Raw genomic sequence first — 17,047 nt, 5'->3', positions numbered from 1 at the left:
GCTTTTCAGAATAACACACAAAGAATGTTTGAGCAGATTAAATAGATGCTAAAAGTTGCAACTAACCAACCATAGGGGAGACATTTCATGTTGTCCACTCAACATCTGGGTAATCCATCCATCTGTTCTGCAGAGCCAAACGTGAGCAAGAGGTAAACCTGCTGAAGAGAGCCATTGAAGACGAGAACAGAACCCATGAGGCCCAGGTACAGGAGATGAGACAGAAACACACCCAGGCTGTGGAGGAGATCACAGAGCAGCTGGAGCAGTCCAAGCGAGTAAGGCATAATTTTTTGATACAGAGCTACAAAATACTTATTCGGTTTGTTTATTTGAGTCAACAAACTCATTGATCTCTTATTGTCTTTCCTCAGGTGAAGTCAAACCTGGAGAAGGCCAAACAGGCTCTGGAAAAGGAGACGTCTGAATTAACCATTGAGGTGCGCTCACTGGTCCAAGCCAAACAAGATGGGGAGCACAAAAGGAAGAAGTTGGAGGGTCAGGTGGTAGATCTGCAGTCGCGCTTCACTGACAGCGAGAAGCAGAAGGCTGAACTGGGAGAACGTTGCTCCAAGATCACGGTAAATTACATTTCCATCGATATTGTACACAGCAAGCAAAAAGTGAGATATTTTATGTTATGTATTCATTTCTCAAAAACACCATCTTTATCATCTTACAGGTTGAACTGGAGAGTGTGACAAACATACTGAATGAAGCAGAGGGTAAGAACATCAAACTGAGCAAAGACGTCAGCAGCCTCGGCGCCCAACTACAAGACTCACAGGTAACTGGACTTTAGCTACAAACAATGCAGTCAACATGTAACCTTTCCTGTGCCAACCTTTCCTGTTTCCAATTAAATATTCTGACCTTTGACCTGATGTGCTTCTACAGGAGCTATTGGCTGAGGAGACACGTCAGAAGCTGCAGTTCTCTACCAAACTTCGGCAAGCAGAGGACGACAAGAACAGCTTACAGGAGCAGCTTGAAGAGGAGATGGAGGCCAAGAGGAACGTGGAGAGACACGTATCCACCCTCAACATCCAGGTCAGCCTTAGGGTCTCTAATTCACATGTTAATTGAAGTTGGAGGTCGAATGATAAAGAAGATATGAAGAAAAGTTAGTAAAATTAGTCTTACTGTAGGTCATAAGCAAGTGGGAGATCTTTAAAAAAAATATTCTAGACTTTGAGACATAAACAACTGAAAAGAGGCATCCCCAAAATATTTTAGTTTGTGGTATGTTTGTTTTTTTAATAGTCAGCATCTTAAAATAATCTTTATCCATCTACAGCTGTCAGATTCCAAGAAAAAGATGGACGAAATGACAGCAAACGTCGAGCTCCTGGAGGAAGGTAAGAAACGTCTGCAGAGAGACTTGGAGTCAGCCAACACCCAGTTTGATGAGAAGGCCTCAGCATATGACAAACTGGAGAAGACCAAAAACCGTCTGCAGCAGGAGCTGGAGGACACGCTGATGGATCTGGACAACCAGAGGCAAAACGTGTCAAACCTGGAGAAGAAGCAAAAGAAGTTTGACCAGGTCAGCTTTTTTTTCACTGCAGACTATTAACTCACTGTATTCACAATTTTATAAAGTGGTATCAACAATTAGACATGAAAAACTATAAATAACTTAAATTATTGCTACCCAAAAAAAAAATCGACTGCAATGCTGCTTACATTACTTTAGCACTTCACCCCAACATGTTTGTTTAAGACAATCACAAACCATTTATCTGTGATTCTTTGATCTGTTTGGCCTTCAGATGCTGGCTGAGGAGAAGAGTATTTCCAGTAAATATGCAGATGAGAGAGACCGTGCCGAAGCCGAGGCCAGAGAGAAGGAGACTAAGGCTCTGTCCCTGGCGAGGGCTCTGGAGGAGGCCCAGGATTCCAGAGAGGAGCTGGAGAGAGCCCACAAGTCCCTTAAGGCGGAGATGGAGGACCTGGTCAGCTCCAAGGATGACGTGGGAAAAAGTGTAAGAATGCCACTGAATGTGTCACAATTAATCAATTGTTAAGCGTTCTCTTTTTCCATTTTAGGCCAAAATGTGGTTGCTAATTTGACAATGTATTGATGGCAGGTCCACGAGCTGGAGAAGTCCAAGCGTGGCCTGGAGGCCCAGGTGGAAGAGATGAAGACCCAGCTGGAGGAGCTGGAGGACGAGCTTCAGGCGGCTGAGGATGCTAAACTGCGCCTGGAGGTCAACATGCAGGCTCTGAAGGCCCAGTTTGATAGGGACCTCCAGGGACGCGATGAAATGGGAGAGGAGAAGAAGAGACAGCTTGTCAAGCAGGTAAAAAGATATGAAAACGTTTATATTCTCTAACCAGAAGAAAACGATCCGATCATCCATCTCAGGCTGTTGCACCAGCTGCCTCAGTAATCTAGTAATCACTAATCTGATCACAGGTTCGTGAGTTGGAGACAGAGTTGGAGGATGAGCGTAAGCAAAGGGCCTTGGCAATGGCAGCGAAGAAGAAGATGGATACAGACATGAAAGATCTGGAGGGACAGATTGAGACGGCCAATAAGGGACGAGAGGAGGCCATCAAGCAGCTCCGCAAGCTCCAGGTCAGAGTGAAGGGATGAAATAAATGTGGATTCTGTACATCAAAATACTGTACAGACAGTTTTATAGTTTTATTATAACTGCTTTGAAATGTATAGTTGGAAATATCAAATGATATCAATAAACGTGAACTAGAAATGTTTTGTATTTGTATGTGGCTGAGATGTTTTGATTTGTTTGTTTTGTAAATAATGTCAGTTTCAGTTTTCTAGGCTGTCACAACTTACAGCATGTGTGACAAAATGAAATTATTTTATCATCTTTTTACCAAATGCATGGTTAACTATAATTTTACTATGTTATAATTGTCACTTTGTTTCCTCTTTTTGTTCTTCATACTTGTTTGTATGTTACTGTTTTTTGAATTTGACCGTCATTTGACCTCATCTCTATGTCTTCCTCTATTTTCTCTTTCTCCCCCAGGCTCAGATGAAGGACTACCAGAGAGAGTTGGAAGATGCCCGTGCTGCCCGGGAGGACGTGCTGACTACTGCAAAGGAGAGTGAGAAGAAGGCCAAGAGCCTGGAGGCTGAGCTCATGCAGCTGCAGGAGGTAACACTGTTGATTCCTAACAAGGCAGTGACTTGTTTGAGAGCAGCAGCTTGAAGAAATGGATTTATTTCTAATATGTTTCCAGGATCTGGCTGCAGCCGAGAGGGGGAAGAAGCAAGCAGAGGCTGAAAGAGATGAGCTGTCCGATGAGCTGGCGAGCAACTCCTCTGGAAAGTGGGTGTAGATTTCACTCTTACTTCTTTGTCTGTGAAACAACTGTGGTGAACAACATAACATTTTATTTCTGCCGTGCTGCTTGTGTGCAGGTCAGCCCTGGCAGATGAGAAGCGTCGGCTGGAGGCTAAGATCTCCCAGCTGGAGGAGGAGCTGGAGGAGGAGCAGAGCAACATAGAGATCATCAACGACAGGCTGAGGAAGAGCACACAACAGGTAAAGAGTCTGTAGCAGCTAGACCTCATCCGTCCCGCCTCCCCAGTGTCCTCTGTTTCATGCTAAAGGCGTGCATTTCCTCCACAGGTGGATCAGCTGACCAATGAGCTGCAGACGGAGCGCACCACCTCCCAGAAGAACGAGAGCGCTCGGCAGCAGATGGAGCGCCAGAACAAGGAGCTTAAGTCCAAGCTCCAGGAGATGGAGAACCAGGTCAAGTCCAAGTTCAAGTCCTCCATCAGCGCCTTGGAGGCTAAAGTGGCACAGCTGGAGGAGCAGCTGGAGCAAGAGAACAGGTCAGGGCAGATATGAAATAATATTGAGTTAAAGTGGGTGAAACGTAATAAAAAATATATGGTACTTTTATGTGATTTCACACTATCATTGTTATTGCTTTTGTCATTTTTCACCCTTTGTTTTAAAAATGACACCAATATTCTCTCTGAACTCTTCTGTCTTTTCTCAGGGATAAGCAGGCAAGTGCCAAGAGTATACGCCAGAAGGACAAGAAGCTCAAAGACCTCATTATGCAGGTGGAGGACGAAAGGAAACAAGGAGAGCAGTACAAAGATCAGGTGCGATCATTTAACACAGCTACACACAAGTCAAGTCTGTACATGTTTTTGCACGCTGATGGTTTGTCCTAATCTTGCATGTTTCCCCTGTTCACCCAACAGGCAGAGAAGTCGAATACTCGCATGAAGCAGCTGAAGCGGCAGTTGGAAGAGTCGGAGGAGGAGTCCCAGCGGGCTACAGCCGCCCGCAGGAAGCTGCAGCGGGAGCTGGATGAAGCCACCGAGTCTAACGATGCCATGAGTCGTGAGGTCAACTCTCTCAAGAGCAAACTCAGGTAGCAAAATGGGCCAAAGAAGTTCTCTCTCTATGTGTATGTACCTTTCTTTCCTCTCAGGCAGGTAGAGTATGTTCTGTTCTCCTTTTCCATTGCAACTTTAAACATGTGAATCTACAACACTGCACAGAAAACTGCAAAAGCAAACATAAGAGAAGGGTAAACAGTATCTTAAGGACGCATACAGAATGTGCTAAATATGAAGTAAGGACATTGAAACAAAGAAAACAACAACAATTCACATTAGACTTTGTCAATAAACACCTCATCTACAGTCCTCTTTAGAAGGTTGTAAGCAAACATTTCAATCAGAAAGATGAAATAGTTTAGTATCAATAATTCTGAGCACAAGCAAAACAATGGTGTCCATCTCTATTGCAGAGGCAACCCTGAACCCAAGGAGTAACGCAGTAGGTACCTCTGGGCCTAAAAGTTACCCCATCACCATTTCTTATTAACATGCCATAACTTTTCATTCCCTGCGCACATGCTTGATTCTGTCATTTCTTCATTGAGCCTTACTGAGAGAAATATGGCTCATCAGCTGCCAGTGATTCCAATTTTTTTTAGTGCACAGAAAGTGATGTAGCAAGTGAACTCGGCACTATTCAGACTCTATGGTAGCCATATTTATCTCAGTGCTTGGTTTAATTGCCATAAACCAAACTCATTTTCTCCTGAAGCAGGGGTCAAATGAGTTACAAACATAACCGGCGTGCATTACCTATAACCAAAGCACAACCTGTACATTCTGTTTCATTGATATAACCTCATAGTGTGAAACACCCGGGTGGTTTTCAAACAAACCTTAACCAGCTCAGGAACTGTCACGCATCTGCATCTGCTCCTCTCACTGGTGGCCGTGTGTTTTTGTGTTTGTATCTGTGTCTGTGTCTCTGTGGCATTTTAGGCGTGGAAATGAGCCCTCCTTCAGTACTACAACTCGGCGTATGGGAGGAGGCCGAAGGGTAGTCGAGGATGCTTCAGAGGAGGAGGCAGACACCCAAAGCGACTTCAATGGAACCAAGTCCGCAGAGTAAAAGGACGCCAAATAACCAGATATCAGAATTACCTACCAGGGCAGGATTGCCGCTTAAAACAGAGTAACTTCAAATCCTGTTATGTTATCTAGTTCTTCCACATCACATCATTTCCAATAGTGTACTGATCTATCTTCTTGTTTCAGAGCACATTTTCTTGACACAAAACAATCAGAAGGACTTGATATCAACTAGGGGAGTTGTTTCAGTGGCTCTACTGATGTGTGATGTGCTGTTCCTTTTATTTTTTTATTTACACTGTTTTGTACTGCACTGAATGACCGATACTTTGTTATGCAAGGTTTTGTACACACAAACAGGTGCCTCTAATTATCATAATAACCTGCCAGCAAAGCCTCGGGTCTCCACAATTTGTCACCTTAGGACTTAAAGCAGAGACATCCTGTAAATGTATGGATCTGTAACTCTTACCAGCGACTGTCGTCCTGTTGCCTGTGACTGCTGTTACTGTTCCAGAGCAGCGCTGAGGTGGTTTATCAGATTGGAACTGATGAAATATGTTTCTCTATCCAATTTACCTCCAATCAGTGCTGCCCTTTGTATCCCAATGAAAAAATATATAGCAATTCAACATTTTCTAAAGTCACCGTTTTATATTATTTGCACCTTTCTTGTGGCCAGATTTTTAAATTAATTTGACACAAGTCCAGTAACGACAGAATGTTTGAGGTCAGAGATGGTTTAAAAATCACGTTTATAAAAAAATAATGAGCCAGATTTCTGTGTTGGGCACTTACTTCATTTTTCACTTTGCCCAGATTTACTGTACATGTTTTAAAAGCCCCTGATCACCTTAAACCAATTCTCATTTGATAATGTTAAATGTAATCAACTGATGTTTACATGACACAATTTGTATCTATTAATTGTTGAACCACCTGCACAAGAAATAAAGATCTTTAAAAAAACAAAAAAGTCATGATTTTCTCCCTTTTAATGTTTCCGTCTCAATCAGTAACTTCAAGGATCAAACGGTATCATCACAACATAACATTATTCTCATCTGTTCAGTTCAATAGAAAAAACAACTGTAAACCAACAGGATAAAGAGTTGGGTATAGTACCTCAGGCACATACAGTTAAAAGTCCATACACACACAAGCGTATTTGCAGAGATGCTGCACACAACAGCCAGTACACAGTGGTCATGGATTACAATTTACAGTCAAGCACATGTTTTAGTTCAAGGACAGCAAAGAGGGGCCAGAACTCTCAAATGTATGAACCACACACCTGTAGGCTGCAGTGCAGAGTACAGTGATGACTGCTACATAAAAGATGAGATTAAGATATGTACTGTGATGTCTGCTTCATGAGCTGCTGGATGGCAGTAGTGACAGAAAAATTCTCAGGGAAAACATCACATTAAAAGGGTTCATCGTTCTACTCCTCCATTCACAATCTCTCTTACCAAAAAGGCAGTAAACAAGGGTATTCAATATAGGCTCTATTTAGCTACACAAATATACTATGAACTGTGCTTATCTTTGACCTGTTCAAATCTATTATTGCTTTTTTTTCCTTCAGCCTGTTCACCATATAATTCATCTCCCAGACAAATAAGAGTCATTACTATACATTCAATAGTGCACTTGTGCTGCTCTAAAATTCTACAGTCAACTAAAGTCAGTAAACGAAATCTTTGTAACACATAATCATACATTTGCAGCAGGACAAATTAAAATCACTGAGGCAGAAAAAAACCTGTTCCTATTCTTCGCACTAATACGTCTTGCCAACTGAGAAAATAATTAAGTCTGCAAAAACAAGTCTGTGCAATCACAAGAAGGGGAGGTGATGAAAAGGAGCTTAGTCAAACTCAATTTGAACAACTATGGTGCGAGACTTCTTAATCCAGACTGAAGAAACGTGTTGTCCCCCTCATCTCTCAACAGCCTGGCAACAAGAGGAATAGATGACCTATTTGTGTATTTTAAATGACGCGACAAAGCAAGGCCTACAGACTGAAGAGGTAATAAAGACGCATGAAGGCAGCAATGGCTAAAATACTAAACATCAATTCTTCTTCACGGAAGCAACTAATTAATTATCAATTTAACATTTTTGTAGCAGGGAAGAACATAGAGTTTCCTCTAGAAAAAAAAGGGGGTTCATCTTTTTAACCAACAATATCTAGCTCATTGCTGGCTAACAGCTAAGCTAGTAATTTACAAGTTAACTGATGGCAATGTTAATTAGTGCTACATTACTGTCAGAGAGGGTCAGCAAGGAACAAAGAAATCAACGTAACCCTTTACTTTTATAATTGGTATAATTGACCTGTTATTCATTTATCACAGCTTTGGTTCAAGCTTGGGCAAAAACACAATATTTGTACATTCAAAGCTTTTCATAAATGACAACACAGGTTCTTGGTCCATCTATCAGTGTCTCTTCCAGTGCCTGCAAATAATATAAAATACGACATTATCAATGGACAAGTGCAGCAAGGTTTGTTGTGTGGGAATGGGTAATGTTTGTAGTCGATCCATCACAGCACAGCTAATCAGTAGACACAGAAGGATTTGGTTAGATGCTACTCACCACACCGTCAGACATACAGTATAATATAAGAGTGAGCAGTAGGTTCTGCTTTACTCGGTTTTATACAAGCTTTAGTGCTGCTTCCTATGATATGGTGATACTGAAGTCCATGTGTTGTTTATGTGGGGCATGGAGCAAGGACGAGGTGGCAACAAGGGAAGACAGCTCAGTTTTTAAAAAAGTCCAGTTGCTGTGGTTTATTAAGGAGGGAGGTAGAGAAGGAGTCAGGGTCAGGTTATGGAAGGAAGGGGGGGGGGCGCTCGCCCGATTTTTTCTCTCATAGCAGGATCTTGACTCCTCCCTGTGGAGACTGGGTACCCTGGGAGAGCCCTCTTGGAGGAGCAGGTCCAAACTCTAACCGCTTCACTAAACTGCAAGACAAGATGTAGCACATACACTCATGAGTGAACCTTAAATTCATAAGAGTCTTATTCTTAATATATGTTGTCTTATTCATACGTCACATAAAATCAAAATTGATAATTGCTTCAGTTATAGTCTGACATTTATTAATATGCAATTTTTAATATCTACCTTACTGCTGGATGGCACAGGCATGCCTAATTTACACATTTAACCGGAGAATGTCTTCAAATTAATATGTATTTAACACTCTGGTTCTTATTTTCATAGTTGTCTATTCTGACTGTGGCTCACCATAAATTTGATTAGAAAACTCCAACTTCAGCAAAGCAAGCATAGACCCAGGTTAAAAAACCCCAAACCAGAACAGTGTTTTATTATAAGCTATAACATTAAAGCTTATCATAATACACATGAGCTTGAACCTGTTTGGATTCAAACTCCTAAACCAGAAAAGCAGCGTTCTGTGAAATGATTGAATTTTTCCAGTGATTCGTGGAAAAACTTCAGCCTGTACTGCTGTAGTTTTCTTCACCTGTCGTACTGAGGAGGTGGGCTCATGCTGGTAGCTTGGACATCAGGGGCTCCTTCTAAACCAGAAGGACTACCAGGGCCAGCTTGAAGTGCCGGTCGGATGACAGATGTGTCGTATACAAAGTCTCGACATGATGCCAACTTGGTCTCTAGATTCTGACAAAGATATTAAAAAAAAAAAATCAGCTCATGGCTGCAAAACAAACTTATAGTGATACTAACACACTTCTGTAAAACATATATTCATTTGAGGCTGTAGTGGTATAAACAAATATCTTACTCCAACTTTTCTGAGAAGCTCCCCTACAATGTTGAGTGCAGATATTCTAGCAGACGTAGTGAGGGGCGTCCCTGTTAGACCATCACCTAAAACAAAACACATGAGCAGGTAAACATGAAGTATCTTCATACAAACTTTGTATATTCATGTATCATTGCAGTCATTATTGCACTCAACAAAGGCTATTCACCTCGTCGAATGCTGGAAGGGGGAGGTGTGACAAATGAGCTAATAGGTTTGGAGGGTGTGACAGGGATCATTGGGTTAGTAGCCGAAGAGCCTGACAGATCTGTTCGATCTGTGTCTTTGCCCAGGCTGCTGGAGGGCCGTCTTTCCTTCTGTCGCACAGCCAGCTCCTGACGAAGGTCTGCCACAAACAGGAGAAACAGATAAGGTAAATTACTTAAGATTCCACTGGATTTTCATACTACATTTTTCATACAGTATGACAATGAAATAACAGAGATTTGATAGAAAGATATGATATCACTGATGTCATATCTGCTTTGTGGCAATGCTCAGAGGACATTTTCCAATTCAATCTGTACTAAAATCTGCATTTCTACACAACAATGATACTTTAAGGCCCTAAACCACGAAGAGATCCAACTGATGCAAGATACACTGGAACACACCACAAAGTCTACAGCCAACAATCCATCATAGTTAATGTCACTATGATGGATTACCCAACTTCTTTAAGTTTTAAGTTTTAGCAAATTGATTTTTAAACCACAATGACATTTATGTAAAACAGTGGCTGTCCTGAAGGAGGAAACAACGCAGTTCAAAAATGTAAAGTATAATTGATCAGTACTAGATGGGCTAAAACATAAAAACATTGGTTCAGTACAAAATCCCAAACCATTATAGACAGGAAGGATATACAGGTCAGGGCATGAAATAGACACAGGATTTGTTTAATCAACCCAGCTATCAAAATTCACAGTCAGTCATGAGTGCCAGTTTGTAGAGAAATCAGCAGTTCTTGTAAACTTGAGAAGGCACGGTGAGTGTATGTTTGTGTGTGTACCTCTGGCTTCGTCCTTGAGCCTCTGAACAGACTCGAGCAGGTTCTCCTTCTCATCCAGCTCGCTTTCAAGAAAGGCATTCCTCTCAATGACGTGGTTCATCCTCTGTTCAAAGTCCTCCAGAGACATGATGGTCGCCCTGAAAACAGGCAGATGGGGACAGATGGAGCAGTAAAGGTTAACAACACTGGATCATAATGGAAAATGGTTAAAAATCAAAATTTTCAACCTTTTTTTTTTTTAAAGCGGTTCTCTGTTTTTGGGATGTGCATCGAGTTCAGGGTTAGCCACATGCAAACCACTAAAATTAGTGATGACAGCCGTGAGATAATGGCCTAAGACCTCTTAAGACACTGACCTTTTGGTCCTCTCCAGGTCATCATTGGACTGTTCAAGCTCTCTGATGTATTTCTGCAGGTGATCTCTGACTGCTCTGGTCTGTGCTAGATCTTCCTCCATGGTCGAGATGTGCCTCAAGGCATCTGAATGCTGGGATTCGAACTTCTCCTACAAACAACACACAGATGTCATATGAACTGATATTAGCAATGCCAGCTTTGATGTGCCATTACACATTATTAGTCAACGCTGCTGCATTCATATTTCAATAACAGGGTCTGTTTGGTTTTGTGACATTCACCAAGACAAAGATCTTTTTGAATGTTCTTTCTCTGCCTCCTTGTCCCCAACAACCTTAAAGCAATCAGGGTTTTTTAGCACAAATCCTGCATTCACGTCCTCCATTAATGTTCCCTTCCCCATGGACCACTGAGTAAAAATAGCAGTCAGCTGCTTTATAGCTTGGCAGCAATTTTAGCAATTTTTTTAGTGGCAATGGCAAAGATATGCTGAAATTGGGTTGCATAATAGCTGTGCATGTGTCTCTTTGACTGAGAAAAGGTAGAATCTTCTTCATGTCACTAACTGGAACACTGGGGTTTTGTCCAGCTCTGTATGGGGCCAAAGGCACTATTTAAAAAATCAAGGTGCCCTACCTTTATGCTTTCCAGTTCCATGCGGAGTCGGTTGTTGTCTAAAAGCAGGTCTTTGTTTCGGCCTTCACACTGCTTCAGCTCAGTTTCTAGTTCTGCCTCATAGTCTCGACTCATCTGCTGAAACTCCTGCAGCTCCTCTATTGCCTCAGCAGCCCTGATGACAACACAAAGTTTATCACCAAAAATGACTGACTCGCCATGCTGTATGATATGTGTATCAACACGGCTAGCACAGAATATGTTAGGAGTAGTGTTAGTCTTTATGTTAATGTCTAATAAGGTTACCGTTGCTCGTGTCTCTCTGACTGCTCCTTCCAGAAGCTCAGCTCCTCTTCTAGGGACGCAAACTTATGTGTTGATGGCTCTACCATGTCTGCTGCTGAGTCAGGATGACGGGGCAGAGAGAACAATTTACTATGTAAATAAGTACACCTTTTGACGTTGCCCTTGTCTGCCGTAAGAGTATCGACTTCCTATCCATTCAAAACACAGAACTGTTACCATTAGTGAACGCTAATTAGCTCATATTAATAAACACTGTCGTGCATTTTGTCATTGTATACTAAGGCTGAGACATGTAATAACCACAGTTATATGTTTTGCATTTACTCTTAGCACGTAAAGACAGAAAGTGAAAACATTTGCTACTTTTAGAAACTAACATAAATTAGAACTGCATCTACCGTGAGCTATGATTTAAGCTAAGCTAATATAGCCAGCTAGCTAAGCTAGTTAGCTAACTGTACATTGTATAATTGTCCTAACCGAATCAAAATTCCAAACCAAACAGACTCACCTGCATACAAGGAAATGATTAAAACATACGTGGACAATACGTTTCAACGTCAGGTTAAGTGTTCCAGATTTGTACAACGAGTAAATGAGACTTCACCAACTAATCTCTCATTACGTTACTTCGTCTCTCCACTCTGCAACCAAATACAAACCAAGCTGCGATTCTCGAACGCCATTGGTCAACACAGATGACGACAGAGAAATATTACCCAATCAGAGCAGTCAACGATCCTTATGCCGCGGAGGGCGGAGCCCTGTTTCAATCCAAAGTAAAGTAGCCTGTGATTCTGCTTGAGAAACAAGTGGTATCTATTCACCCCACCCAGTGTTTGACTCTTGCTTGACGAACGTTTTGTGACAGGCGTTGATTAAATTCAACTTAATTTTGTAAATTGTGTTATATTCCATCAGCTCATACTGGAAACATCAGTCCAGTCCAGTCCCTTGCATTGCAATATTGTGCCAGTTTGCTTAGGGCACAAAAGCCATGTGTATCAAGTTTGATTTGATTTTGGAGGTTGAAATTAGATTGGTAATATCTTTGTAAAGCACTTCAGTTTCTTTTTTTCCTTCTACCATCCCCATCCCTGTGCAAGGTTTATGGAGAAAAACAGTTATATGATACTGACTATGAAGATCTAAAGTATTATAATTTAGTATGTCTATTAAAATTCAAAGGGCAACCTGCATTGAGTTGGTGTGACCTATATTTTTAATCCCTGGGTGGGCTCGAACCACCAATCTTTTATTTAACAACAAAACACCCCAACCTATTGTGCCACAGACACATCTCTTAGCTGCATTGGTTTGGTGTGGTCTATATTTTTAATCCTCAATTATGTGCATTACCAAAAACTTGGAGAGAAGAAATTGGAACCATGGCATTCTGAAAGAAAAAATAAAGGACCCATGATGGCCAAAGTTGCTTTACTCCAGACAGTAATTGATTAAAATATTTTATTTCCCCTCAACAATATTAATTAATATTTCATGTAAAATACAGAGCCACCATCAGTCCATTGGTTTGGATAGTTCAGGTCTTGTGTTACTTTCAACATGCACATAGTACATAAAGAATCACATGCTTTACAGTTCAACTCCCACAGTCCAGACTGAGCTGCTCCAGCGGTTCTTATAATACCCAACAAGTCATATTCATATTATGCTTACTTTGCATGGACAAACTTTCATCAATTACAACACCTTTTTACAGTAACTAAATACATCTAATCTCATTCTTCAGAAAGTTAAGGGCAGGAAATAGGCTGTTGCGCCTGGAAGATTAATATGCAGCTTTCAGTACCAGGAAAATGGCTTATATTAAAAATAAAGATTGGAAGGCATTTCAGATCCTGAGAAAAGTAGCATGAACTATACGAAAAAATAGAAACATAGAAATGTGTTTTCACAAATAGAATAGAAGGTCTGCAGTCACCAGCAGATTGGCTCAGACCTAGGGAACCTGTATTTGAAGTTATAAAGCTTTCACTTGTTTAAAAAAAAATGACATCTGAGAGGTGAAACATCTATTAGTCAAACTACAGACTGTGTGACTGAGTACAGACCTCCTCTATTTTTGATAAAGACCACCACCATCTGCTCAGAAAAAAGTAAGTGCACAGGTTCTTCTTTTCCATATCCACAGGCTGTATCCTTAGTTAGACCAACCTTACAGTAAAAAGGCAGTGAGATCTAGGATGGGGATAAAACAAATTCAAGGTTAAATCTACCAATCAATCAATTCATGTCACTGAAAATAAACAGCCTCCATTATATTAAAATAATATTGTCCCTCACCTGAGAGGAGTTATGCTTCAGACTTATTCGTGTTTTTGGTGTTCTTTCGTGAGCACGGCTTCTTGCTGTCCAACACATCCGTCTTCACCTGTCCCAGAGTTCGCAATAGGCACATGGTGTCAAACCCCTCATCACCTGCCTCTTGCAACAACTCCAGCACCTGTTAATAGGACATGTTACTTTTTTTTCCTGTGTAATTAACACATTTTTATCACCACACTGGAGCTACAGTGTTTGTGTCGGGACCCACCTCAAGACATTTAAATGATTTGAGTTCGCTCAGGTTCTCCTGCAGGAACATCAGATAGATGCTGAGGTCATTGTAGAAGGGTGTGACCACACCCAAGGCACCGAAGCCCGGTAGCATCTCATACGGCCGGAGGAAGTTGGAGCTCTGGCGCGCCGGTCCAAGAGAAGAATACACCACCAGCGGAGCAAGAAGCACATACACCCCCAGGTTGATGTAGCTGAGCAGCCTGAAGACACCCACCGCCACGAGCTTACACTGGACAGCTGGCGGCACCGTACTGTCGTTCTTCAGCACTCCTGTGCGCAAGTCACAGGGAAACTCGTCGGTGAGTGAGGCCAATCGGATGTAGTAGCCGAGATAGAGGCAGGCCAGCAGGAGGATGAGTAGAGTCAGGCCGCGGCATACCAGGTACTTTACCACGAGAGAGTGAGAGAAGCGCTTAGTCTTCAGATACTGCTCCACTAAGGGGTATTTGAAGCAGCCCTCGGTCAGTTCCAGAGCACTGCGGCAGAAAAAGCCACAGGGACACGTTACAATAACAGTTCTATCTGAAGGAAACATATCTAGAAAAAGCACACTTCAAAACGTCCCATGCAAGACTCTTCACAACCAGTCTGATACTAATTGTCAACAAAAATAAAACAGATGTGTACAGGCATGTTTCCAGACTTTTCTAATAATAATCCAAGTTAAAGTCTGCTGGTGTTGAATTATTATATTTCAATTGATTCTGATGGCATAGAGAAATGAGACAGTTGATGTAAAAAGCTAGAGGACAGAAGAGGGTGGCAGTATTCATTAATGTCTGCCACAGCTTTCTGTTTAATATCACCCGTAGGGGGCATCAAAGACATAAAAGTTTGAGTACTAGATTTAAACTATTGCCTGCCAAAACTAAAGAGTTCAAAGGTCGTGATGGCTCATTCAATATTTTTAAAATACACATGGTCTGCCTGGTAAATAAACTTTTTTTTTTGATCTAATAGTGAGTAGAACTGATGGCAGGCGATCACATGGTGTTTACCTCGGTGTGTCCTCAGGTCCATCCTTGTTATCTAAAGTCGCCAGATTCTTTGCCAGTCTGATGGCCTGATTGTAAAAGCGGTCGAGCTCCTCCATGATGAAGTTGAGGTCAGAGGAGAGATGTGGAGCGGCAGTGAAACGCCAGAACAGGGCAGGGATGTACATGAGGATGGCGAGTGAGAGCAGGATGTATGGAAAGAACTGAAGGAATCACAGGAAGCGGAAAAACAGAACACTACATTAGAAAAAGGAGATGAAAAGTAGCTTTGATTGCTATAATATTAAACCTCAATACTATGTAGTAGACACAGAAAATGTGGGGAGAGTAAAGATGTTTGTACCTTGTGTAGCCATAGTGGTGAACTGTCAGCTTGTTGCTGCACTGCTGCCCAACAGAAGGAGTCCACATACGCTGCCTGTCTCCAAGAGAAGTTACTGGGAGCAAAGCAGCTGATCTGGGTACCTGGAAGAGAAACAATTACACTGTATTTTGATGATTCAGCAAAGAGAAAAAATAAAACTACAACAGTTGTCAGCCCTCCATCTTCTTCATTCTTTTCCTAATTGAGCTGCTTTCAGCATACTTTGTGCCACTAATTCTGGCATCCTCTTTAATGGTGGGGGAACAATAGGCGGTTCAGTCAGGCAATTCACAAATGACCCAGTTAGTTAGTCAACAGACAGTAGCCAAACTTTTGGCAGCATAGGAGCAGTCATGTTAAGATAACAAATTGGTGCTTTAACCACACAAACTGAGACAATCCTCACAGCAGAAATATAATTTTCTGTATTAACCAAATATGACATACAGTCTAATAAGTATTAATTTTAAGTAGTACAACATGGACGGAATCACTGTATTAATATTTTATAATACACACAGTTGTCCCTATTCATTTCATTCTTTCTTAGCAGTACAATAAAAGTTATCTTATGGCTCTGCAGTGAACCGTCCTGTCTATCTCTGTTATTGTCCTTTAAGATAACAGCTACAACAGATGGTGGACAAGATTATGTAGAGTGGCTACAGCTGAAGGAAATATGTTGCGTTTATAATAAAGATGGAGTCATGGAGATAGATCAGTAATTTGCAGAACACTTTAGTCATTATAATTAACCTTTTTGTTCACCAGGGCTCTCATTAGATTATTATCACTGGGTTTTTTTTGGTTGGTGAGTGGGGCAAATATTTACCAGCCACTTGCATGTGTTACCAGCATTTGACTGGTGTCTGCTGCTAATTTTGTGCCCTGAGCGCATGTCTGGGCGTGAGATAAGGAGAAAGGGTGGAAACATAAACCACACCTTCAGTATTTACACCTCTCTATTTTTGGCTATTTACTGGATGTAAAATCCCCTGCATGCATGACTACACAGCCCCGATCGCATAGTTGAATCCACGGCTGTATAACTATAACCTGTTCTTTTACTTGAAATACCCCAGTTGCTATGGTGTAGCAGAGGGTGGGAGAGCATCAAAATAACAAAAGATGAAGGTTTCGCAGACTCAGATGATGGAGGCTACTCTTCAGAGGATGCTTACAAATTCTCACCAACTCACCGACTGACACCTCTTGGGCAAACGCGAGTGAGATGAGAAACAGAGGCAACCCGACCGCCAGAAACGTGACTATTTTGTCCGCCGCCAGCTCCAGACGCACGCCTTTGTACTTCGCCTCCGTGGGGTCCTTCAACAAAAAGTCGGAAAAAACGTATTCGGTGGCTACGTGAGCAATCGCCATGACGGACGGGAACAAAAAGCCGGTGCAGTCTAAATTGATAGATGAGCCTCTTTTCAATTGAGACGGACCGCGTTTGATGGTTTAAATGGTTACAGACCCCCCCCTTGCTTGCAGTGGAGAGATGTGAATAATGTGTAAAAACACGGAGCTGTTATTGTTCACCCATCTCCACTCTCAGCTGGGACTGATGGTTGAACCTGCTGTGTGTCCCGTTACTGTACCCCACACCCCGCAGGCAACAGGGGGGCGCTGGCCGCCTGC

General features: G+C 41.8%; 3 protein-coding genes across 6 annotated transcripts in view; 1 reads left to right on the top strand and 2 right to left on the bottom strand.

Annotated features, from left to right (window-relative positions):
• myh11a (myosin, heavy chain 11a, smooth muscle) overlaps positions 1–7,380 on the top strand; it is a 29,728-nt gene extending 22,348 nt beyond the window's left edge. For 2 of the 3 annotated variants that reach the window (XM_062441261.1, XM_062441253.1), the window contains 15 exons: positions 134–278; positions 375–581; positions 683–787; positions 898–1,050; positions 1,298–1,546; positions 1,773–1,985; positions 2,091–2,303; positions 2,420–2,581; positions 3,003–3,131; positions 3,217–3,305; positions 3,398–3,521; positions 3,609–3,817; positions 3,988–4,096; positions 4,199–4,371; positions 5,282–7,380. In XM_062441261.1, coding sequence (XP_062297245.1) covers positions 134–278; positions 375–581; positions 683–787; positions 898–1,050; positions 1,298–1,546; positions 1,773–1,985; positions 2,091–2,303; positions 2,420–2,581; positions 3,003–3,131; positions 3,217–3,305; positions 3,398–3,521; positions 3,609–3,817; positions 3,988–4,096; positions 4,199–4,371; positions 5,282–5,411 — 2,410 coding nt within the window. In that variant the 3' untranslated portion in view covers positions 5,412–7,380. Of the gene's footprint in view, positions 1–133; positions 279–374; positions 582–682; positions 788–897; positions 1,051–1,297; positions 1,547–1,772; positions 1,986–2,090; positions 2,304–2,419; positions 2,582–3,002; positions 3,132–3,216; positions 3,306–3,397; positions 3,522–3,608; positions 3,818–3,987; positions 4,097–4,198; positions 4,372–4,752; positions 4,782–5,281 lie in introns of all 3 variants that reach the window. The other variant, XM_062441269.1, reaches the window with a different exon arrangement.
• LOC134002030 (nuclear distribution protein nudE homolog 1-B-like) lies at positions 7,380–12,084 on the bottom strand. 2 transcript variants are annotated; one of them, XM_062441281.1, is made up of 9 exons: positions 11,968–12,084; positions 11,465–11,552; positions 11,180–11,333; positions 10,543–10,691; positions 10,187–10,323; positions 9,344–9,520; positions 9,154–9,239; positions 8,875–9,029; positions 7,380–8,347 (listed from the first exon to the last, which is right to left on the bottom strand). In XM_062441281.1, the coding sequence occupies exons 2-9, from the start codon at positions 11,548–11,550 to the stop codon at positions 8,254–8,256; spliced, it is 1,038 nt and encodes a 345-aa protein (XP_062297265.1). In that variant the 5' UTR covers positions 11,551–11,552; positions 11,968–12,084; the 3' UTR covers positions 7,380–8,253. The 2 variants fall into 2 exon arrangements, with proteins under 2 accessions (XP_062297265.1, XP_062297273.1); XM_062441289.1 differs by lacking the exon at positions 11,968–12,084 and having other exon boundaries at positions 8,884–9,029; positions 11,465–11,608.
• Positions 12,085–13,590: 1,506 nt separating this feature from the next.
• On the bottom strand, positions 13,591–16,786 carry LOC133997744 (pannexin-1-like). The gene is made up of 6 exons (XM_062437452.1): positions 16,606–16,786; positions 15,386–15,507; positions 15,046–15,245; positions 14,022–14,523; positions 13,772–13,931; positions 13,591–13,666 (listed from the first exon to the last, which is right to left on the bottom strand). The coding sequence occupies exons 1-5, from the start codon at positions 16,784–16,786 to the stop codon at positions 13,782–13,784; spliced, it is 1,155 nt and encodes a 384-aa protein (XP_062293436.1). The 3' UTR covers positions 13,591–13,666; positions 13,772–13,781.
• Between the last annotated feature and the right edge of the window lie 261 nt (positions 16,787–17,047).

This window comes from Scomber scombrus, chromosome 2, assembly GCF_963691925.1.
Source record: "Scomber scombrus chromosome 2, fScoSco1.1, whole genome shotgun sequence".
Taxonomy (NCBI): Eukaryota; Metazoa; Chordata; class Actinopteri; order Scombriformes; family Scombridae; genus Scomber; species Scomber scombrus.
Note: the sequence above shows the minus strand (reverse complement) of the source record. Positions and strands in the feature narration are given on the sequence as shown.